This window comes from Emys orbicularis, chromosome 1, assembly GCF_028017835.1.
Source record: "Emys orbicularis isolate rEmyOrb1 chromosome 1, rEmyOrb1.hap1, whole genome shotgun sequence".
In the NCBI taxonomy this organism is placed as follows: domain Eukaryota; kingdom Metazoa; phylum Chordata; order Testudines; family Emydidae; genus Emys; species Emys orbicularis.
In genome coordinates this window covers 151,223,826-151,244,491 of record NC_088683.1, presented here as the reverse complement: position 1 = coordinate 151,244,491, position 20,666 = coordinate 151,223,826, and the positions used below count along the sequence as shown (strand labels likewise).

At 50.0% G+C, this 20,666-nt stretch overlaps 1 protein-coding gene across 1 annotated transcript in view; it reads right to left on the bottom strand.

The window, feature by feature from the left end:
• Window positions 1–9,418: 9,418 nt before the first annotated feature.
• EPHA1 (EPH receptor A1) overlaps window positions 9,419–20,666 on the bottom strand; it is an 81,980-nt gene continuing 70,732 nt past the window's right edge. Inside the window, exons 10-18 of the mRNA XM_065412449.1 lie at window positions 15,541–15,596; window positions 15,096–15,221; window positions 14,790–14,975; window positions 14,240–14,301; window positions 13,477–13,686; window positions 12,719–12,868; window positions 11,584–11,777; window positions 11,101–11,256; window positions 9,419–9,497 (exon numbers count right to left, since the gene is read on the bottom strand). Of these exons, the coding sequence (XP_065268521.1) occupies window positions 9,419–9,497; window positions 11,101–11,256; window positions 11,584–11,777; window positions 12,719–12,868; window positions 13,477–13,686; window positions 14,240–14,301; window positions 14,790–14,975; window positions 15,096–15,221; window positions 15,541–15,596 (1,219 nt within the window). The remainder of the gene's footprint in view (window positions 9,498–11,100; window positions 11,257–11,583; window positions 11,778–12,718; window positions 12,869–13,476; window positions 13,687–14,239; window positions 14,302–14,789; window positions 14,976–15,095; window positions 15,222–15,540; window positions 15,597–20,666) is intronic.

Sequence of the window (20,666 nt, the reverse complement as noted above, 5' to 3'; positions counted from 1 at the left end):
TAGCAGTAGAGAATGAGGAGGGGCCAGTTTCTCAGTCATTTTTCTGAGTAGAACCACATTGTCTCCCTCACTTGCAACATGTTTTGTGATTAACCAGTACAGTATGTAGGTTGCCTTATTTTTATGATTCTAAACGCATACCGTGAGAATCCTAGAATATCAGGGTTGGAAGGGACCTCAGGAGGTCATGTAGTCCAACCCCCTGCTCAAAGCAGGACCAATCCCCAGACAGTGAGTACGATGATCAAATTTTTGAGGCTTGAAAGTCAAACTATTAATGCAATTTTCTATTTGCATTAATAGAGACAGACAACAGTTGCCTCTCTCCAAAGATCACTTGCAAACTGAGAAGCAACTGACCGCTGAGGCATCCCACTAGCAGCTTTGTGGTCATGTGAATGCTTGATGCTTCTAGCAAGCAAGAGGTTGTGTATCTAATTCATAGGCCTTTCTAGCCTGAATAAGAATCAGGTGGCAATAATACTTGTTGCTTTACACATAAATTCTTACATTCATTCCATCACTTCACAAACATCTACTGCTAGCGACGCCTCGGTGAGTTAAGTGTATAAATGCTCTCTATTTGACTGACTGTCACTGTCAGAAAACCCAGTACCTCTTATTTTGCCTGGTCTTGCACATGTGTAATCTTTTCTGCCTGATACTTATTTACAGCTGAGTTAATACTTCTAGAGCCGTAGTAGGTGCTTTTGATTTTTGGTGCTGAAGGCTTCTGGTTTGTGCACTGAGCACTGTGGGGTGTGTTTGCATTACATATGCATCTTACGAGCATCTCCTGTTATAATCCCATAATGTTAGTCCTATTGCTTGCTGTCTCTGAGTTGTGAGATCATATGCACAATGGGACATGCGTTTCCAACTTTAGTGCAATTGAAAGCTCAGCATCATCTTAACCTATCCTATGTATATAGAATGTAACCTATTGCTTGTAATAAACTCATTGTTCCTGGTGGTAGGAAACAAGGGTGAGAGAGTTGAAAGCAACACTGCCAACTTGAAACTCATGTTTCCCTCTGAATGCTTCATTTCTATTCTAAGTAACCCCCAAGATCCCTAGAATAGAAGTGAAAGAGATTAGAGAAATATTCTCCTTTTTTTGTTTACAGTGTGTATTTGATAAGTGTCTAGCAATTTTTCCTGTTTTGTTGATGGTTGGTTGCCCTTCCTGCGTGATCCACTAGTATGAAAGCACTCAAATATTGGTCTGGGGAAGCTCATGTTCAGCCTATTCCCTAGGTTCTGCACAAGGGTATTTTACTTGTAACAGGTGCAGCAAAGGTGAAGCTAAAGGGGTAGCTGGTGAATATGCTGGGGGTCTGTGTGTGTGGAAGGGACAGGAGAGGTAGATCCCAAGTTGCTCTTGAACTGACCTAAAAGATCCTTCCACATCTAAGCTGGGCACCAGAAAACCATCACTGCCTGAATGTTTTGAAATTAGTCAACTTAAATTTAACTTTCAGGTTTACAGCATCTCTAGTGTCTTGCTGAGATAGGTATACTGGCAAAGCAACTGTCATATAGACAAGGCCTTAGTTCTAGTGGTTGAGTCCTTAAAGGCCGAAGACTCTCTTGGGGTACGTCTATGCTTACCTCCGGGTTTGGCGGTAAGCAATCGATCCCGGAAGTGCTCGCCGTCGACACTGGTACTCCTGCTCCGCGAGAGGAGTACGCGGAGTCGACAGGGGAGCCTGCCTGCCGCGGGTCCACACGCGGCAGGCAGGCTCCCCTGTTGACTCCACGTACTTCTCTCGCGGAGCAGGAGTACCGGTGTCGACGGCGAGCACTTCCGGGATCACTTTATCGCGTCAAGTACCTTGTAGTTCGAACTAAGATACTTCGACTTCAGCTACGTTATTCACGTAGCTGAAGTTGCGTATCTTAGTTCGAACTGGGGGGTTAGTGTGGACCAGCCCTTGCAGTCTATATGTATGTGGCTATTGCTTGTCACATATACATCCCATGATCATAAAACTTGCCATAGAACCATAGGGTTAGAAGGGACCGCAAGGGTCATCTAATCTAGTCCCTTGCCAAGATGCAGGATTTATTGTGTCTAGACCATCCAAGACAGATGACTATCCAGACTCCTTTTGAAAGCCTCCAGTGAAGAAGCTTCCACAACCTCCCTAGGCAGTGTGTTCCATTTTCCTACTGTTCTAACAGTTAGGAAGATTTTTCCTGAGATATAATTTAAATCTGCTATGCTGTAGTTTGACCCCATTGCCTCTTGTCCTGACTGTGGCAGAAGAGAACAACTTTTCTCCATCTTTTTTAATGGCAGTCTTTCAAGTACTTGACAGCCGTCTTCAAATCCCCTCTCCCCCAACTTCATCTCCTCTTTTCCAAACTACACATGCCCAGTTCCTTCAGCCTTTGCTCATATGGCTTGCATTCTATCCCTTTGATCATCTTTGTCACTTGCCTCTGGATCCTTTCCAGGTTCTCTGCATCCTTTCTATGCATTGGTGACCAAAATTGGACACAGTACTCCAGCTGAGGCCTAACCAGTGGCAATTAGAGCGGTACTATCATCTCCTGTGACTTGCATGCTATGCCTCTGTTAATGCAACCTAAAATTGCATTTGGTGTGTGTTTTTTTTTTTTTTTTTTTTTTTTTTTATTTAAATAGCTGGCTCATGTTGAGGTTGTGATCCACCACAACTCCCAGATCCTTCTCAGCAGTGCTGCTGCCAAGACAGTTCCCCCAATCTGTATTTGTGCCTTTGGTTTTTCTTCCCCTAAGTCTAGCACCTTACTTTTGTTTTTGTTGAATTTCATTTTGTTGTCTATAGCCCAATCCTCCAATTTATCAAGATCTCTCTGAATTGTAACTCCAAAGTATTGGCAAACCTCTGCCCCTCGCAGCTTTGTGTCATCTACAAACTTGATCAGTGTGCTCTCTATGCTTACCTCCAGTTCATTAATAAAGATGTTAACATTGGACCTACAACAGATCCCTGTGGAACCCCACTTGAGACCTCCCTCCAATCTGACATCATTCCATTAATAGTTACTCTTTGCAGTTGTTTAACCATTTTTGTATCCGCTTAATGGTAGTTCCACCAAACCTTCATTTCTCCAGCGTAGTTATCAGAATGTCATGTGGGACTGTCAAAAGCCTCGCTGAAATCCAGGTATAATATGTCAACCATGTAGCAGTTGTATGTGCAGTTAACAAAAATATTTCTGCAATACACCTGTGAGGGAGGGGGGTCAATAAAATTTGCAATAGGAAATCTAATTCTGGATTTCTTGTGTGCATTTAAACCAGCAATATGCCTTGTTGATTTCTTTGGCATACTTCCTGTAGTAGAGAGATGCTGAAGTGCTTGTGTTTGCATATAGACTTGCCCAACGACCTAATACCTAAATGTAGTTGTTGCTAGGGTGACCACACACAAATGTGAAAAATTGGGACAGAGGCTGTGGGGTAATAGGTGTCTACATAAGACAAAGCCCCAAATATCAGGAATGTCCCAATAAAATCGGGACATCTAGTCACCCTAGTTGTTCCATACATGAAACTCTGCACAACAGGACAAGAAGTGAAGCATAATATTCCATCCCACTGAAATGGCATGGGAGAGTGATTAGGAGTATAGAAAACGTGGGCTGCTGGCCTGAAAAATGCAATTTTGCAGATGGCAAACTGGCTCTTTTCCAGAAAACCAGTCTCACTGATTGGTGTGGGGCAGTGAGCACTCTGTACAAGCTAGACAAAATGGATATTGCATCTACCACTGTAGTGGTCACCAACTGGTCGATCACAATTGACTGGTCGATCCTAGAGGATCTCCCAGTTGACCGTGATCTCCAGTGGTGCAGTGTAGCTGCCGCTTAGGCAGACTCCCTACCTTGGACCCATGCTGCTCCCAAAAGTGGCCAGTGGCCCCCCGGGGGGGGGGGGGGGGGGGAACGGGGTCTCCCTCTGCGTACTGCTCCTGCCTGCAAGCACTCTGCAGCTCTCCCTGCCAGAGAGGGGCAGCATGCGGGGCCACAGGGGTATGTTGGCCCCTTCCAGGAGCAGTGTGGGGCCGGGGTCGGCAGGGACCCTGCTTTAGTCTCACTGCGCCTGCCACCAACTGGGAGCTGCCGGAGGTAAGTGCTGCCCAGCGGGAGGCCCCAGCCCTGATGCCCCCCCTCACAGAGCCAGCACCCTGCACCCCAACCTGCTGCCCCAGGCTCAGCCTAGAGCTCGCCCCCCTGTCCCCCCCGAATCCCTACCCCAGCCTGGTGAAAGTGAGGGTGGGGGAGAGCGAGCAGGGTGGAACTTTGGGGAAGGGTAGATCCTTGGTTGAAAAGTGACCTTGGGTGTAAAAAGGTTGGAGACCACTGTACTACGGACTGTTAGTGTTGTTCCACCCGGAGTTGCTGCTTGGTTGTGCCTCCTATTTTTATTCTGGGGGTATTTTCATGCTGCTGTGCTTTTGCCTAGCTTGCCTGGAATTCTGGGGATGCGCCATTATAATTTCAGAGTAAAACATAAATACTCCAGTGACAGATAATGGAGTTGCATTTGTTTTTCTTAGTGTGCTAATTCATCGCCAATTGTAGCCAACAGGGATACAAGTCCTGGAAGTGCCTTTGATGCTATCGAAGCAAGCTTGTTCAACATGAAACTGATGAGTAGCCCCTCAAGTTGGAGCAGTGGAAGGGGGGGGGAGGGATAGCTCAGTGGTTTGAGCATTGGCCTGGGTTGTGAGTTCAATCCTTGAGGGGGCCATTTAGGGATCTGGGGTAAAAATCTGTCTGGGGATTAGTCCTGCTTTGAGCAAGGGGTTGGACTAGATGACCTCCTTAGGTCCCTTCCAGCCCTGACATTCTATGATCTTGTGTTGAGAGAACTTGGACTGGTGTGCCTTTTTGGAAAGGTGGTGTGGAACTGCAGCCTGCTCATTCCTTCTGTTCTCACCACACTGGAACATACTCCTAGCCAACTAAACCTGTGTGAAATGGGGGTGTCCAGACTGATGCAGGGGCATATTGAGAACTGATTGGTCTTTGAATTTAATTTAAGGGTTTTTAAAAATCTTTCTGCTCCGTAAGTTTGAAAATGGCTTATGGTAAGCTTTGCTCTCCTGTGTTTAAAAAAATAAAAAAAACCTGACCACTATTTTCAGCCAATCTGAACTGATCTATTTGAAACCTGTTGGTGACCTTAGGTAGAATTGGGTAGAGAATTTTTTTCCCCATGAACATTTTGTTAGGTGAGGGGAATTCTTAAAAGAAAGGGTTTCATTTCTTGACTATCTTCCTCAGTTTAACAAAAATTTGTAGGTGGAGTGCACAGCACTGCCTATAGTTTTGGGTTGTCTAACCCTTCCCATTATAAACCCTGTTTTTCAATTACTAAAACTGCCCAACTCTTTCTTTCAGCCTGAAATTTCCCATGCTTGGGCTTTGAGATGTGTTTTTTTGTTTGTTTTTCAGAGCACAAACAGTTCAGGCTTTTCTGGGATCAGGGGTAGGGAGAAGGTAACTTTGGCAGTGTGTGTAAAACAAAATCAGCTGTAACATCTCCATAGTTTAGAGTAGGAATTCAAAAACTGGCCTGTCATATTGAGAGAAGTTGTCTTTTGTTGTACCTGTGACTTGCCACGTTATCTATGCCTCTAACCATCTCACCATTTGCCCAAGCTCAGTGCAACTTACTCTACAGGTGTTCCTTAATTTGCAGAATGTTCCAAATGCATAGGCTCTCAGTACCCCTTTGTTTAGGGGAAGATGCACTAGGCTTGAAGTCAATAGAACAGGGCCTCATGTATAGCCTTTTCTATTGCCTGGTGTTAATATTTCATAACCCTTGTGGCTAAACAAGGCTACATGTCCTTACCCAAGGGGCAGACAAATATTCTTCACTCTTTACAGCTAGAGGCAACTGAGAAATTGCACAAGCTCATGATCACATTACATACCTTCTTTCTCTCCCTCCCTCATCCATTATAAAGGATAGATAGTGGCTGAAGAAGGGTTGCTTGTGGGATGCCTACCACATTGGAAGATTGCATGAAAAAAGATGGCTTTGTGTTTAAGCCCCTGGATTGGAAACTAGGCAGATTTTCTGTATCTGACATAAACTTCAAGCTGCTGCTGGGCAAATCACTTAAACCAGAGTTTTTGCAAGATTGCTAATTGTATGCTGCTCCTCATTTTCTGGAAGCCCACCATGAAACATCTATAACCTGACTTCTCACACGTGCAGAATGCTCTCAAGTAAAGTTGGAGACAATGGGAGCTGAAGATGGTCGGTGCATCAAATGGGACTTAAAATAGTGGTCATACACAACTTTGTCTTTGTCTCTGTGCCTGTGTTAGTCCTCAGCTATCATATCTCCATCTCTCGGAGATGTTGGGAAGTTACATTCAGTTGCGTGAGAGGCTCTCTGACGTTGAAGAAGCCCATGAGGAAATGAATATTTGTTCCTGCGCTCAATAAAAGAAATATTGGATTGCTGCCTCAGTGACTGAGCACTATTGTTCTTGTGCACTGAATGAGGGAAGGGTCCTAGGGAAAGATAGTATGTGACCGTGTAGATATTGTACCCCAATATATACTAGGATTATAGCATAAGATAGGATGATAGTAGGGAATTTGCTACTGAACTTGGGGATTGTGAATAAATGTGGCTATTGCTGTGCAAATAAACTATTTGGCCCTGTGTTTACTCTGCCACTTTTGGTGTTGAGTAGAAACCAGGCTGCATCACGTTTCTGAATCTACAGCAAGTAGGTTATCTCATCAGCCTGCTATGTTCCAGTTTATTAAGACAAACGTTTAGTTTTAGGTCAATAAGGTCAAACTGCCCCAGTTGAAATCCAGCAAGACTTAACGCTGCTGCTTAAAAACTGATCAAAGCTTTAACAATGGCTGTTCCAGATGGAGGACTGCACCCTCTTATTGCCCTTCATTCTGCATGGTCTTGGAAGGCAAAAGTCTAGCTTGAGTTCTCAACATCCCTTCCTGTAGCATACAGCACTTTTGTTTCTCTCTCCATGGCCCATGTGCCACTAGCACCCAGGGACAGCCCTCTTCCTTATGTCCTTGCCAAGAGCAATCAGATTTCCCGCAGCACTGATAAGGACTGGGGGCCTTATGTGAGCAGATCAGCAGCATGTGGTGTGAGATGCAGTTCAGATAACTTTTCTTTTTTTGTAATCAGCTGCAGAACTAATCTGAGGGAGGGGGGACGACTGTCTTCTAAACAGAGAGCCAGGAGTAAGGGTGTCCGGAAAGGGCTCCAGCCTGGGGCTCCTGTTCAGCAGCCTGCATTGTTCTTCACTACTGTAATTAAAATGCTACCTTGCGCTTCAGTGGGGGGTAGGAGCTTTGCTGGGAAGGATTTGACATTCTGGTGTCTCTCGTGCAGTGTGGCTGCAGAGTTGACAGGAGTGTCATTTCCACAGCAGCAGCTGGGAGCGCCTACATTGGCTTCACTTGAGTGCTTGCATAGCTGACAGCTGTGCCACTGCAGCAGGGCTGTGGTCTGTCAGATCGTACAGTGCTGGGGCAGCCAGTTTGGGCTGGAGCTGGGAGATCCCCAGGGACAACATAAGTGGTGCAGTATTACTAGATACAGCAGTAAATCTAGCCCCACTAGTGTGAGGGACTCCTGTGGTTGAGTGCCTGTTGGAGAACAGGAGAAGGTATAAGCCAGCTCAGGTTTGAGCAGTGTGGCAAGAGATAGCCTATGCCCAACATAGCTGGCCCTTACAGAGCTCACCCTGCATCTGGGCCAGGGCCGCCTCTAGGATTTTTGCCGCCCCAAGCAAAAACAATTTTGGCTGCCCCCTCCCCCCCGTTTTTTTCTTGCCCCGCCTCAACTCCGCCCCTTCCCCAAATCCCCACCCCTGCCTCCTCCCTCCCAGGCTCTCAAACCTGGGAGGGAGGGGGAGCAGTGGCGCGCGAATCAGCTGTTTCGCGCGCCGCGGCCGCTCGGAGTCTCCCCCTCCCTCCCAGGTTTGAGAGCCTGGGAGGGAGGAGGAGATCCCGAGCGGCTGCGGCGCGCGAAACAGTTGATTCGCGTGCCGCTACTCCCCCTCCCTCCCAGGCTCTCAAACCTGGGAGGGAGGGGGAGACTCCGAGCGGCCGCGGTGCACGAAACAGCTGTTTCGCGCGCCACTGCTCCCCCTCCCTCCCAGGTTTGAGAGCCTGGGAGGGAGGGCGAGTAGCGGCGTGCGAATCCGCTCCTTTAGCGCACCGTGGTGCGCGAGCGGCAGCAGCAGTGGCGGCGGAGGTGAGCTAGGGTGGCCGGGGCACATTTTTAGGGGTGGCATTCTGGCGCCGGCTATGCCGCCCCTAAAAATGTGCTGCCCCAAGCACCAGCTTGTTTTGCTGGTGCCTAGAGCCGGCCCTGATCTGGGCATTACTGAAGGAAAGCTCCATATAGTACCCACATACTAGTCAAGGAATGCTACAGAGCCCCCACCTCTGCCACGAGTTTATTTACAAAAATGTTACAGGCCACCGTGCCTTCCCCCTGAGACTTTAAAATTCCATATTTCTTCCACACAGGAACAATCCCCCCTTGCAGCAAAAGCAACCCATCCCCACGTTTGGAACAGGCTGCAGGAGAAAACAGGTGGCAGGAGAAGGGGAGGTACAGGTCACACATGGTGGGGTCTGAATCGCCCTGCTTCAGCATTAACCCTGGTTCTCTCTCATGGAAGAAACAGGGAAGCACATGAACAAGAGCAGGGTACCCCATTTCCTTCTTTTTCAGGCTCTCCCCTCCCTCACAGGGAGGATGGGGTGGTGTATAGCAGGGGAAGGCATATACCATTATTGGCAGATATATTCACTGCAAAGAAAGTTAAGAAGAATCCTTACCCTGATCTCTACAGCTGATTGTACCTGCTTCCACCATAACAATGAAATGGGGAAGGCAGATGCACTGTTGCAGCAATGGGGAACATATGCTACAAAGGTGGTAGCGGGGAAAGCAGGGATGGGGCTTTCTGCTGTCCCAGTCCCTGTGTAGGTTCCCCAGAGATTCTTCTCTGTATTTCAGCTCTTGTCTCTCAACAGATCTTAACAGGGCCGTCACTCCACGTATCTGTGCATCCCTAAAGATTTCCCCCTCTGTATCACTCAGGCCTCAGTCTGTGCTGCAGGGGCTATTTCAGTGCTGCACAGAATATCGTACATAGAATGTCAAGTGTTGGAGCTGAGAACGGTGTCCTGGCTCTGGTGTATGTACAGCACCCTGCAACCTCGGTGCAGACACACACATGGAGCAGGCAGAGCAGAGCAGGCAGGTTTTACAGGAGAGTTCTTTTTGTCCTGTTAGTTGCTTTGATCACCTCAGTCTCTCTTCTTGGAAACAACTGCCATGGGAATGGCTCCAAGTGATACCCAGTAGGCTTGGGAATGTTGGTAGCTTGAGGGCCTGAGGCCCGGTCACTCCTTGAAGCCCTGGATGCTACAGAGAATCCTCTTCTGGTGGCCTGGAAGCGACACCCCCATCTTTTTCAAGTCCCTTAAAGAGATTGGGGGAGGGAGAAGAGAAAGATCAGCTGACTCGCTGCTCTTGCTCCTTGTTGACGGGGGAAGGGAATGGCACATAGCTACCGTTCATTCTGTGGAAATCAAACCCTAGGAGCAGTTCCTAGGTCCAGGCACTTCTCCCTCCCTCTAGCTTAGAGCTGCTGCCCCCCAGTGCCCTCCCCTGTAGTCAATGGATGTTGAGAGCCCACTGCAGGGCTGCATGTCACTGCTGCCATCAGTCTCAGCAGCTTACTCTTCCTGCCAGCTGCTGTCTTCTTGGCATGAGGATGTGGAGGGAGGACGATGGACACCCATGGCACTGGACCTAAATGTCACTGCTGTAAATATTCCACCTGATACAGTTGTGTCCCCCTCCTCCCCCACCAAATCAACCTTCCTCTGGGCAGATGCTTCCTTAAATTATGTACTTACCGTACTCCCCTGGTGCTATGCACACTGGGCCCAACCCCTCCCATTTCCTGATATCTCCTTGCAAGCACGAGGGCTGTGCCACCCACAGGGCCGGCTCCAGGCACCAGCGGAAGAAGCATGTGCCTGGGGCGGCACAGTCCGGGTGCCTTTTTTTTTTTTTTTTTTTTTTTTTTTTTTTGCTTCGGCAGTTCGGGCGGAAGTCCAAGCGGCTTTTTTTTTTTTTGCTTGGGGCGGCGAAAATGGTAGAGCCGGCCCTGGCCACCCATGCAGCCTGCTCTGACTCCTTCCTATTGAGCATCAACCGCATGGGCTCCCTGCTGTCCAGGTGGCATGGATGAGCAGCACCTGGTTCAGGCTCCACATGGACAGAGCAGAGAAGACTTTGTCAGTTGGCAAAGCCTGCAGAGGAATCTGTCCTCAAAGGTAGGGGGAGTCCTGCTAGACTCAGTTCTGCTCCTGGATGTACTTTCCCCTCTGGCTCTGCGCAGGAGACACCCACTTTCCTGGCAATAGAGATCCAGGCAGAGCTTTAGCATCTCCAGGCCAGACATGCTGCACCTGGAGCAGACTGACTGCCACTGAGAAGCTAAAGCTGGTAGAGCACAGAGTGGCTGGCCAGCTGACTGAGAGAGACCATGGAGAACATGTTCCTACAGAGCCTCACATTCTGCCTTCCCTGCTTAGCCAGTTCAGAGTCTGATGCAAGCCCCTGCTCCTCCTTTCCAAAGCCCTACGTGGGCTGGGAGCTGGCTCGCTCAGGAGACTGCCTCTCAGTGCTCAAGAAGAGCAGCTGCCTGTGGCTGATGGCACGTCTGGGAGGACACAGCATAACCCTTATATTTCAGACTCCAGGAGGGCAGAGCAGAGAAGACCGTCAGCTGGCAGAGCCTATGAGGAAGGGGAGGGCTACAGCTATAGAACAAGCTCCAGGGGATTAGGATGAGTCGGTTTTATCACCTTCCGGGAAAGGGGAAAGCTCCCCCTCTTTGTGACTCTAGGGAGCAGGAAGGGGATGCTATGATCCCCTTGGATAATTTGTGTACCCATTTCTGGAGGTGTGCTCAGATACCACAGGGATGGCTGCATAAATTTAGTGTGGGTCTCGCCCCTGGCCCGAAGGGGAGCCAGGTCCGCGCAGGAGGGCTGCAGTGGTTTCTGCTTACTCAGTAGTGAGCTCCAGGATGGATTCCATGGTGTCCAAGCCAGCAGTGCGGAAGTTGATGATATACCGCTTCATGCGGATGGATTCCAGCCATTCTGGGATTGACTGATAAGGGATCCCATCAGACCCACTGCAGCTGGGGAGCCGCAGCGTCACCCTGGGGACAAAAAGTCATCATCAAGGCAACTACCTTGAACTGAATGCCAGCACCATAAAACTGGAACTTATCTAAAGAGCAAGAATACCCTCTGCTGGGGCCAGACAGGCATGTCTGCTCCTACACTCCCTGAGCCCTAACTCAGCAACAGTGTCCTGTGCTGACACCAAAGAGACAGTACTTCCATGTCCTGCACACACAGCCTGGAGGCTCCTCTCCCCTATTTTGTCAGTGCCCCATCCTCTGGGGAAAGCACCAATGCTGGAGCCAGGAACCAACTGCATTCTCTCCCAGTTCTGTGGAACCTCCCAACCCAGCACCACCTACCTGGGGTCGAAGTCTGCAACAGATCGGAGTAAATGGGGGCTGGAGATGAAGTGTTCTAGCTGGCCCTGGATCTCCTGGAAGCGGGGCCGTCGCATGCGATCGTGTGACCAGCAGCCTTTCATGAGCTCATAGAGGATGGATGGGCAGTCCACAGGGGGGGGGAGTCGGTACCCATCCTCTATACTCTTCATCACCTACACACAGAAGGGCAGAGAGACTTGTGACCAGATTCTACTCATGGCAGAGATGCCACAGAGATTATCAAAGAGGAGCCAGAATGCCTCCATAGGGAAGGCCATGCGATGGTCACAGAGTTTTATGGGGCCCTGTGCAATGAAAAGCAGATGGGGTCACTTCATAAACAGGGGTGTGGGAAAGTTACTGGACAGCCTAGCGAGGGATCAGGATGCTTGGAGGTGCCAGGGAGCACACTGATAGGTACAATGGGGTTCAAATTGACACTTGTCACTGTGCCCCCACCTCCATACACACATGTTCATCTTTGCAGATGTGAGATATGGGGGTCTATAGTCCTGTCCCAGGATTGGTGGGGAAAGGGTTAACAGTCTCTGAGGAAGAATCCAGCGGGATAACCTTGCTGAGCTGGGGGGTGGGGAATAGGGACAACGAGGTAAGATAATTATCCAGAATACTTCAAAAGGGTAGTCTAGGTAGGAGGAGACCGAGAGGGGTTTTCAGAGGGGAAGGGGGGAAAGAGCTTTTCTCTGTACTCATGGTGGCCTTGGTCGGAGTAAGCCATCCTTCATCTTTATATAGGATTATGGCTAAAGAAGCCATTGCTTAACCAACCCTATTGGGACCAGCCTTCCATGTGGGGTGGGGGAAATACAGGTGTGACACTCCAGAGGGCTGGGTCTTTGTTTCCTTGCCCCACTAACATGAATGAGGTCAGGGTAAAAAGTTTATTCCCCTGTTATAGGGCAGGGGTTAGCATACACTAGTGGCAGTGGCTACTCTTAGAGGGGCTGGGGTGCCATAGCAGGGACTGCAGACAATGGGTTCCCCAAAGTAGGTGGTCTTATGTGCCTTATCCATTCCATTCCCAGCCTAGGCCCTGATTCTTGCTCAGCATATGACCTCCATGCTAACACCACAGCCTCTCCCTCCCTGTTACCTCCTGATTGGTCATGTCTCCGTAGGGCTTGTCCCCAAAGGACAGCACCTCCCACATGACAATGCCGTAACTCCAGACGTCACTGGCTGAAGTGAAGATCCGATGGGCAATGGCCTCGGGTGCTGTCCAGCGGATGGGGATCTTCCCGCCCTGCAGGGAGTGGCCAGAGCACAGCTAGCGGTTACCATCTGGTCATATTTCAGCACTGTTCATCCCAGAGGATCCCAAAGTGCAGTACAAACCACATATAACAATGTGCTCACTTCATCTACCAGTGACATGCAGCCATCTCTGGGCTAAATGAGGCAACTTTTTAACAGTGAGTGACATAGTTTTGGGGGGAAAATGAAGGAGACTCCTTTATCCAACTGAATCCATAGGGGGAATGCTAGAGAGGCATCATAGAACCATCCAGGTTGGAATTTAGTCAGGACACCACAGTTAATCCCCAAAGTTTATACAAAGTGACACAGGTTCTTAGCTGACTGCAAATAGTCAGGACTTTGGTTTTACGCCTCACCTAAAAGACAGCCCCGCCAGCACCACACTGAGGTCCATACTTACTCCAGAGGGAAGAGCACCACCTTCTGAGTCACCCACACCCCTCCTTGGAGGTTTCCCATCCAAATCTTCACCTGGCCTGGTCTCCCTTAGCATGAAATCCAGAAGGCTCTCTACCCACAATGTACAATAACTCCATTTAGAAGTTATAAGACCCTGAGGGGCCCCAGACTTCACACAGGTTGTTGCCATGTCACCTTAGTTTCGTACGTCCCCTCCACATCGTTTTCCAATATCCGGGACAGGCCAAAGTCAGACACCTTGCACTGCAGGCTGTGAGTTACCAGGATGTTGCGGGCAGCCAGGTCCCGGTGCACGTAGTTGCGGTCTGAGAGGTAGGTCATGCCTGAGGCAATGCCCTGCAGCATAACCACCAGCTGTACAGAGCTAAACTTCTCCTCGTTCTCCTACAGGGTGAGGGGGAAAGAAACAGGTTCCATCAGGTCACTGGAGTCTACAGATTCTTGGCTAGCAGGCTTACCAGCTCGCAAGGGGACTAGCGAACATCACAGGTGAGAGGATCAGAAGGGAGGAAGGAGAGCCCTCTGGAATCATAACCAGGGATCTGCAGTTCATTCCCCAGCAGTGAAAGACCCTGGACAATAAACAGTCTGAATGGGATCCAGCCTCAGCTGCTGCAGCTGTGGGTGCAATTCCCAGCGAACAGAGCTCTCTGTAAGTGGAAGTGGCCAAGACGGCCTAGTATCCCTGCCCCTCAGCACCTGCAGTGGCTGGCAAGTGCCCACAGCGTACAAACACATTACAGCAAAGAGTCCTGTGGCACCTTATAGACTAACAGCCGTATAGGAGCATGAGCTTTCGTGGGTGAATACCCATTTCTTCGGATGCATATACCTCTGTTAGTCTATAAGGTGCCACAGGACTCTTTGCTGCTTTTACAGATCCAGACTAACACGGCTACCCCTCTGACTAAACACATTACAAACTCTGGTCCCTCACCCGGAGGAACGTGTCCAGGGCACCATTCTCCATATACTCAGTGATGATCATCATCGGCTTCCCTGGGGCAAGAGGAAAAGAGAGCATTACCCACACTGCACCCCTCTCTGCTACAGGACCCACCACGAGCCACCCGGCTCCCTTACCCACAAAGCAGCATGACTCCTCACCTCCTGTTCACCCTGCAGTGCCCTCCACCCTACACCCCCAACTTGGAGCCCAGCCCCAGCCAGCTCCCTGCCTTCCCCCCTCACACCTCCAGAGATGAATTCATACCTTTCCTCTCCTCATGCCCACAGGAGACACATCCCTTCTCCTCACTCCCCCACCATCCTTACTGGGGGCTCTCATGATGGTGTCCCCGGACTCCCACAGAGCTACATCTCTCCCTACCACAGGCTAACATGATGGCAGTCTTCCTCTCCTCCCTGCACAGGCTAGTGGGCAGCATCCTCTCCTCCTCTGGCTCTCACAGGAATATGGCCATTCTACCCACACCTTGGACTCGCACAGCGGTGCCCATCACTGCCCATCCCACAAGGGCTCTTACGCTTGGTGACGACCCCCTCCAGGTGCACGATGTTGTGGTGATTGAACTGGCCCATGATTGTTGCCTCACGCAGAAAATTCCACCACTGAGAGTCCGAATACGTTGACTTCAGGGTCTTGATAGCAACCACAATACGCTCCTTCCCCGGCAGGCGCAGGGTGCCACGATAGACCTCCCCAAACTCCCCTGCGGCATTGCCAGAGACAGGAGGTTACTGGGGAACACAGGAATAGGGGCGGCAGACAAGGGGAGGTGGGAGGGGGAACTCAGGAATGAAGGCATGGAGACAGCCCCAATGAGACTCACCCTCCCCAATAACATTCTCCATGGTGACATAGGCCACATCTAGTTCCTTGGTGAACTCCAAGACCCCCCTGCTTGGGTCCTCATAGGGCTGTAGATCCACATAGGGCTTCAACCAGACCTTCTCCTCTATGGCAAAGAGAAACAGAGAGAAATAAACACCCTGTCACCAAGATTCCTGGGACCCCCTTGAGAGCCAGGATGCTCTGGCTTCCCAACCAGAGCACTGGGCGAACCAGCTGGCAATCGTATGTGGAAAACCAGAGCCATTAAGGGAAGAGACAAACTAATGTAGAAAGTCAGTGCTGACAGCCAAGGAAACTCATCCAGAGCCAGGGCCCTCCAGTCTCTCTCATTAAGAATGTCTGACCCACCCCAGACCTCCCCCTGGACTCGCTGCCCTCTCTCTCAGCAGAGCTCCCCTCCCCTTCCTGGCTTTGGATCTCACCTCGGTCGAAGGCTGAGATGTCATAGTCTGGCCGTGCTTGGTGACAACGGGCTTTCCTGGAAGACATAGACAGACAGTCACCATCAAACCTGAACGACTAACAGAGCAACAGGCAGGGCCGGCTCCAGCGTTTTTGCCGCCCCAAGCGGCGGAAAAAAAAAAAAAAAAAAGCCGCGATGGGCGGCACTTCAGCAGCAGTTCTACCATGCCACTTCATTCTTTGGCGGCAATTCAGCGGCATGTCGTTCCCTCCGAGAGGGACTGGGGGACCCGCCGCCGAATTGCCACCAAAGAGCTGGACGTGCCGCCCCTTTCTGTTGGCCGCCCCAAGCACCTGCTTGGGGCGCTGGTGCCTGGAGCTGGCCCTGGCAACAGGACAATGAGGCAAAGGCAAGAGCAGACATCTCAGAGTCCTTTCCCCAGCTGGTCAGGATCAGGGCTCATAGACTTTAAGGTCAGAAGGGACCATTATGATCATCTAGTCTGACCTCCCGCATGATGCAGGCCACAAAAGCTGACCCACCCACTCCTGGAACAATTCTCTCCCTTGACTCAGCTATTGAAGTCCCCAAATCATGATTTAAAGACTTCAAGTCGCAGAGAATCCTCCAGCAAGCGACCCCTGCCCCATGCTGCGGAGGAAGGCGAAAAACCTCCAGGGCCTCTGCCAATCTACCCTGGAGGAAAATTCCTTCCCGACCCCAAATATGGCGATCAGCAGAACCCCGAGCATGCGGGCAAGATTCTCCAGCCAGACCCACATTGACCATTGATACTAATTACCAGCGATGGCACGTTATTGACCTATTGACTAAAATCACGTTATCCCATGAAACCATCCCCTCCATAAACTTATCAAGCTTAATCTTAAAGCCAGAGAGGTCTTTTGCCCCCACTGTTTCCCTCGGAAGGCTGTTCCAGAACTTCACCCCTCTGACGGTTAGAAACCGTCGTCTAATTTCAAGCCTAAACTTCCCGACGGCCAGTTTATATCCATTTGTTCTCGTGTCCACATTAGTACTGAGCTGAAATAATTCCTCTCCCTCGCTGGTATTTATCCCTCTGATATATTTAAAGAGAGCAATCATATCCCCCCTCAGCCTTCTTTTGGTTAGGGTAAACAAACCGAGCTCCTCGAGTCTCCTTTCATACGACAGGTTTTCCATTCCTCGGATCATCCTAGTGGCCCTTCTCTGTACCCGTTCCAGTTTGAGTTCATCCTTTTTAAACATGGGAGACCAGAGATCCACTCTGCAGCAGTGCGGATCCAAGTGCTGCACCCACTTCCCTGTCTTCCGATGCCAAAGGTGAGAAACACTGCAGCAGCTTCAGTTACAGTTAAAACTGAGGTTTTAACTCACTATACATGGGAATGAACAATACCATTGCACAGGGCCCAGGGAAGATACTTAGAGATTAAAATCCATTAATTTACATTGTCCCCATACTTTTAGTTTTCAGTGTGCCACAGGTCCTTCTAGTGACAATACATAATGGCATCATAGAGAAGCTGTAGAATTTAGTAGCTGAACTGGCATGGGGACAGCTGTGGGAGGTGGCATATGGGAGGTTGAGATCATGGATATGCACATTAGCTGGATGTTTCTGCTGAAGTGATCAGTAGTGAAATAAGTTACCCATGCTATGTAAATTATTGCATAACAACAACAAACTGTCACAGCTAATACTCCCTTAATAGAAACAGAGCAATTCACACCTCTCAGAGCTATTGTTCTTCTTCGAGTGCTTGCGCATATTGATTCCAATTAGGTGTGCACGTGCCGCATGCACGGCCGTCGGAAAGTTTTCCCCTAGCAACACCCGTCGGGTCAGATGTGGAGCCCCCTGGAGTGGCACCTTCACGTCGCTCAATATATACCCCAGCCGAAACGGCACCTCACCAGTTCCTTCTTACTGCCTGTGACAGTTGTTGGAACTGTGGAGTCTTGCTCTGCTTGCTCTCCACGTTTCCCTAACTCTCTAGATAGTTGTTGTAAGTTTGGTTTATAGTTCTTATTTTTGGTTTTTAGTTAGTGTTAGCTGGATTGGGTGTTTTCCCCTCCACCCTGAGCCTTCTTCTCGGGCTCCATGCCCAAGTCTCCAGGATTCAAGCCCTCCCGGTCCTGGTCTAAGCCCATGCCAATGGGCAACCCCCATGACTCTTGTCTGAAGTGTCTGGGGGAGGCTCATCAAGCCGAAAATTGCAGGATCTATAAAGGGTTTAGTTCTCGGACTAAACAGGAGCGTGACTTCCGCTTAAAGCAGCTCCTTATGGAGGCAGCTCTTAGCCCTCAGCCTCCTTTGGTGCGGCCCCCCGTGGTTGGACTCTGACTGAGACCTGCAGCACCAACGCTCCCTGGCACCACAACCGGCGACATCGGCTCGGCACTGCTCCCACTCCCCTGGTCAGAAGCGGCACCAGAAGCTGGAAAAGGGTGGCTCTCCTACACCGAGACCAGCTTCCTTGGAGCCAACCATTGGGCTGCGTCCCAGAGGGGAGCTCCCAGGAGCAAAGGCCGCAGTCCCGGCACCGTTGACACCGGCTCTGCGGGGGGATCCGTTGAGTCCGGTGCCACCAGACTCCCCAACCCGCCGTGTGGTAGAAGTCCAGCTACCTTCTACCCCAGACACCTGTGCAGCGGCGAGGGACCTCATTGCGATGATGGCATCGGGGTCCCCTCAGCTCCACGCCAACACTCCAGGGCCTCTGCGGCCATCTTGGGGCAAGCTGGCGTTGATTCACCCGTCAGCACCGTCGGTCAAGCTGCGGCACTGTTCCCGCTCCCGGCACCGCTCTCCATCGCGGTGCCGGTCATAGACTCATAGAATATCAGGGTTGGAAGGGACCTCAGGAGGTCATCTAGTCCAACCCCCTGCTCAAAGCAGGACCAATTCCCAACTAAATCATACCAGCCAGGGCTTTGTCAAGCCTGACCTTAAAAACCTCTAAGGAAGGAGATTCCACCACCTCCCTAGGTAACCCATTCCAGTGCTTCACCACCCTCCTAGTGAAAAAGTTTTTCCTAATATCCAACCTAAACCTCCCCCACTGCAACTTGAGACCATTACTCCTTGTTCTGTCATCTGCTACCACTGAGAACAGAATCTCCATCCTCTTTGGAACCCCCTTTCAGGTAGTTGAAAGCAGCTATCAAATCCCCCCTCATTCTTCCCTTCTGCAGACTAAACAATCCCAGTTCCCTCAGCCTCTCCTCATAAGTCATGTGTTCCAGCCCCCTAATCATTTTTGTTGCCCTCCACTGGACTCCTTCCAATTTTTCCACATTCTTCTTGTAGTGTGGGGCCCAAAACTGGACACAGTACTCCAGATGAGGCCTCACCAATGTTGAATAGAGGGGAATGATCACGTCCCTTGATCTGCTGGCAATGCCCCTACTTATACAGCACCAAATGCCGTTAGCCTTCTTGGCAACAAGGGCACACTGTCGACTCATATCCAGCTTCTCGTCCACTGTAACCCCTAGGTCCTTTTCTGCAGAACTGCTGCCTAGCCATCCGGTCCCTAGTCTGTAGCAGTGCATGGGATTCTTCCGTCCCAAGTGCAGGACTCTGCACTTGTCCTTGTTGAACCTCATCAGGTTTCTTTTGGCCCAATCTAGGTCCCTCGGTATCCTATCCCTACCCTCCAGCGTATCTACCACTCCTCCCAGTTTATTGTCATCTGCAAAGCTGCTGAGAGTGCAGTCCACGCCATCCTCCAGATCATTAATGAAGATATTGAACAAAACTGGCCCCAGGACCGACACTTGGGGCACTCCGCTTGATACCGGCTGCCAACTAGACATGGAGCCATTGATCACTACCCGTTGAGCCCGACGATCTAGCCAGCTTTCTATCCACCTTACAGTCCATTCATCCAGCCCATACTTCTTTAACTTGGCGGCAAGAATACTGTGGGAGACCGTATCAAAAGCTTTGCTAAAGTCAAGGAATAACACATCCACTGCTTTCCCCTCATCCACAGACCCAGTTATCTCCTCATAGAAGGCAATTAGGTTAGTCAGGCATGACTTGCCCTTGGTGAATCCATGCTGACTGTTCCTGATCACTTTCCTCTCCTCTAAGTGCTTCAGAATTGATTCCTTCAGGACCTGCTCCATGATTTTTCCAGGGACTGAGGTGAGGCTGACTGGCCTGTAGTTGCCCAGATCCTCCTTCTTCCCTTTTTTAAAGATGGGCATGACATTAGCCTTTTTCCAGTCATCCGGGACCTCCCCCGATCGCCTTGAGTTTTCAAAGATAATGGCCAATGGCTCTGCAATCACATCCGCCAACTCCTTTAGCATCCTCGGATGCAGCGCATCCGGCCCCATGGATTTGTGCTCATCCAGCTTTTCTAAATAGTCCCAAACCACTTCTTTCTCCACAGAGGGCTGGTCACCTTCTCCCCATGCTGTGCTGCCCAGTGCAGCAGTCTGGGAGCTGACCTTGTTCGTGAAGACAGAGGCAAAAAAAGCATTGAGTACATTAGCTTTTTCCACATCCTCTGTCACTAGGTTGCCTCCCTCGTTCAGTAAGGGGCCCACACTTTCCTTGACTTTCTTCTTGTTGCTAACATACCTGAAGAAACCCTTCTTGTTACTCTTAACATCTCTTGCTAGCTGCAACTCCAAGTGTGATTTGGCCTTCCTGATTTCACTCCTGCATGCCTGAGCAATATTTTTATACTCCTCCCTGGTCATTTGTCCAATCTTCCACTTCTTGTAAGCTTCTTTTTTGCGTTTAAGATCAGCAAGGATTTCACTGTTATTTACTATTCTTTCTACACATCGGGATGGTTTGTTCCTGCAACCTCAATAAGGATTCTTTAAAACACAGCGAGCTCTCCTGGACTCCTTTCCCCCTCACATTATTCTCCCAGGGGATCCTGCCGATCAGTTCCCTGAGGGAGTCAAAGTCTGCTTTTCTGAAGTCCAGGGTCCATATTCTGCTGCTCTCCTTTCTTCCTTGTGTCAAGATCCTGAACTCGACCATCTCATGGTCACTGCCTCCCAGGTTCCCATCCACTTTTGCTTCCCCTACTAATTCTTCCCGGTTTGTGAACAGCAGGTCAAGAAGAGCTCTGCCCCTAGTTGGTTCCTCCAGCACTTGCACCAGAAAATTGT